The sequence below is a fragment of the Condylura cristata genome, unplaced genomic scaffold (assembly GCF_000260355.1).
Source record: "Condylura cristata isolate star-nosed mole 26May11 unplaced genomic scaffold, ConCri1.0 scaffold00013, whole genome shotgun sequence".
Taxonomy (NCBI): domain Eukaryota; kingdom Metazoa; phylum Chordata; class Mammalia; order Eulipotyphla; family Talpidae; genus Condylura; species Condylura cristata.
The window spans coordinates 486,362-489,254 of NW_004567114.1; the positions used below are offsets into that span (position 1 = coordinate 486,362).

The 2,893-nt window shown below is 75.0% G+C and overlaps 1 protein-coding gene across 1 annotated transcript in view; it reads right to left on the reverse strand.

Annotated features, from left to right (window-relative positions):
• Nucleotides 1-2,893, reverse strand: part of ASPG (asparaginase) — a 20,028-nt gene that overhangs the window by 1,493 nt on the left and 15,642 nt on the right. The window contains exons 17-19 of the mRNA XM_012724361.1: nt 1,207-1,348; nt 856-1,005; nt 30-167 (exon numbers count right to left, since the gene is read on the reverse strand). Coding sequence (XP_012579815.1) covers nt 30-167; nt 856-1,005; nt 1,207-1,348 — 430 coding nt within the window. The remainder of the gene's footprint in view (nt 1-29; nt 168-855; nt 1,006-1,206; nt 1,349-2,893) is intronic.

The following is a 2,893-nucleotide window of genomic DNA, read 5'->3' on the forward strand; positions in this document are numbered from 1 at the left end:
CCCGCCTCCAGCGCCCAGCCTGGGCGCACCTGGCGTCAGGTCCCCGCTCTCGCTGGGGCGACGCCCATACTGGGCCCGGCTCAAGCGGGTCAGGGGTGGCCCCACCCCGCCGGGTCGGTGCCCAGGCTCACGGGAGGCGCAGGACTCGTCCTTCCCTGTCCCTCTTACTTCAAAGGGAGCCTCGTGGGAGGGGCAAGGGGGCACAAAGAGAAAGTGAAACCGGAGCGGCCAGAACTGGCGGGGCAGGTTCCCGCGCAGACCCGGTCTCTTCCCAGGGGAGGGGGGCCGCCAGCCCCGCCCCCAGACCACACTGCTGCCGCTCAGGCCTGCCCACTTGGTCACCCGCAGACACTGGGCCTGGTCCAAGCCCCCCCCACCCCCCGCAGCCGGGCGTGGACAGGGGCTCTCGGCCAGGCGCGGAGGGAGACCTGGGGGCAACGGCCCCACCCCCCCGCGCGCTCTCAGGCCCCCGCCTGGATGTGCGCAGGCGGGCGGCAGGCCACGAGCAGAGTGGCCCCGTGGGCGCCCTCCGTGTCACCCCGGCCCCATCAGGCCAGCGGGGAGCAGCTGTGCCAGGGTCTCCGCCTTTGGCTGGGGGCAGCGAGGCCCAGGGAGGGACACGGCGCCCGGAGCGCTGACGGGCCACGGCGTGTGGCGTCTCCCACGTCCGCAGGCCCGGGTGGGGGCCAGGGCTGGGGGCACTGGCACGTGACCGCGAGAGCCTGGACCTGGATGCGCCCCCACCCCCACCCCGCGGGCTGGACCCCTCCTGTGCCCAGCTGAGCCTGGGCAGAGCCCGGCCAGGCCATGCGCCCGCAAGGCTCCACTACTCAGCCAGGCGGGCACCAAACTCACATGCGTGGGGCCCGGCAGCACGGGGCGACGGGCACACGCCTGCGCTCCTGCCTGCGCTGCCGGGCCGGGATCGGGGCTCGGGGGTCTGTCCAGGGGCGCCCGGCGCCGGCGGCCACAGCCAGCGAGGCCGTCGCTTCCCAGACCGGGATCCTGCCGTCAGGAGCCAAGGCCCCACCAGAGCGAAATTACCAGCTCTCCCGGGGGTCTGTCCCACAGTCTCCCCACGTTCTTACTGGGGCCGCGCCGACCCCGGTGTCCCCCCAAGTTTGGGCCTGTGCCCCGATTTCCCCAGCTGCAGAGCAGGCCGGTGGCCAGTGCCCGGGCATAGCAGAGGCAGCTTGGCCAGCACACCTGGGCAGTCAGCGACTGCTGCGGCCAGGCCGCCCGGGTCCCAGAGTGGACGCCGCCGGGAGGGCCCCTCCTGGCGCGTGGGGGGCTGGGCTGTGGCTCCCTCGGCGCCCGGGCCCTCGGCCCAGGAGACGCTCACCACAGGCTGAGTCACACGAGGGGGGCATGGCTGTGCCCGCCTCTGCCTGGTGGGGGGCAGCGCCTACGCCCTGTCCTCAGTGACCCACTTGGGGACACGCCAGCCCAGCAGCGGGGCTCCCTCCGGCCCGGCCAGGTGGGCGTTGCCGCCTGACAGCTGGGAGCTCTGCTGCTGGCCGTGCAGGGCCGCAGGGCCGCAGGGCTCAGGAGCTCAGAAGCGGCCCGGCCCTGGGGAAGCGCAGGGCGGGGTCTCCCAGGCGGCACGGTGGGCGCGGGGAGCCCCTGGGGCTCGCGGGGCTGGGGGCGGTCCGGTCCGGGCCCTCCGCTTCCCCCGGCGCCTCTTCAGCCCCGCGCCCCCACGGCCCGGCCCCGGCCTTCACCGGGGCGTGGAGCAAAGGCCCCTGGGATGCCGCAGGTTGTGCAAGCCGGGCACACCCGACCCGGCGAGAGTCTGGACGGCCGCCAGGCTTGGAGCCAGCCCGGGCCTGGGAACCAGGCTGAGGAGCCCGGGGCGGCGGGTGGAGTCGCCAGGTCCACCCACCTGGGAGAGGCCCGCGGCCAGTGGCTGCTCCCCAGCCGCACCTCCGCCCAAGCCGCGCTGGCACTGACCCCCAGGCCGGGCCCAGTCCTCCCAAGCCCGGTCCAGGAGCAGATGGACAGCGGGACGGACGGGGCCCCTATGTGGGTACTCAGAGCAGCACCGCAATGTGGGGGTGCTGACACTCCCCACTGCTGGCGGGGGCGGCCTGGTCAGCCTGGACAGAGCCGAGGGCGGGCCTGAGCTGGGGTGTCCTTACCCCACCGGGCGGCAGCAGGCTTGAACAGAGGAGCAGCCAGGGGTCTGGGTGCCCGACCAGCTGGGCCTGACACAGCGTGCGGCGCCCACCCCCCAGGGCCACACCCACTGGGCCCTGCCCATCAGCACCCAGCAGTCCAGCACCGGTCACCCCACCGCCCCCCACGGTGGCGGCCTGGCTGGGCCTGACCCCAGTGGTTGGGCTGGAGCGCGGTGCACGGGGCCACCGGGAGGGGCGTGAGCAGGTCCCGACGGGGGTCTGCCTGGGGAGGGGACCTCCAGCCTCCACGCCAGCTGGAGGAGAGGGTGGGCAGAGGCGGCGTGGGGGAGGGCGCAGCGGGCGGAGCCCGCCGGCCAGGCCCTCCCACCCCTGGTGCTGAGGACACTGCCCTTTGACTCAGCGCCTGAGGCAACTCCCCACACAGCCCACGGGGCCGGCCTGGACAGAACCGCGGGCCACGCTGGGGCCTCGGGGCAGCGACCGCCAGACTTTATTGCCACCTCCAGCAGAGGCCGGGATCGGGCGGGGGCGGGGCTGCGGGCGGCAGGTCGGGGCAGGCAGGACGCCTGGCTGCGGTGGCCGCCTCGGAGAGACCCACGCGGCACTTCCTGGAAGTGGGGGTCCGTAGCGCTGGGCCGGTGGGGGCAGACGTGGAGCGGGCATCCGTCGATGGGTGGGTCCCAGGCCCACTGCCGGGGGTGTCCCGGGCGGCCTGCTGAGGCCCGAGGGCTGGGGAGGAGGCAGGAGGGGCACCG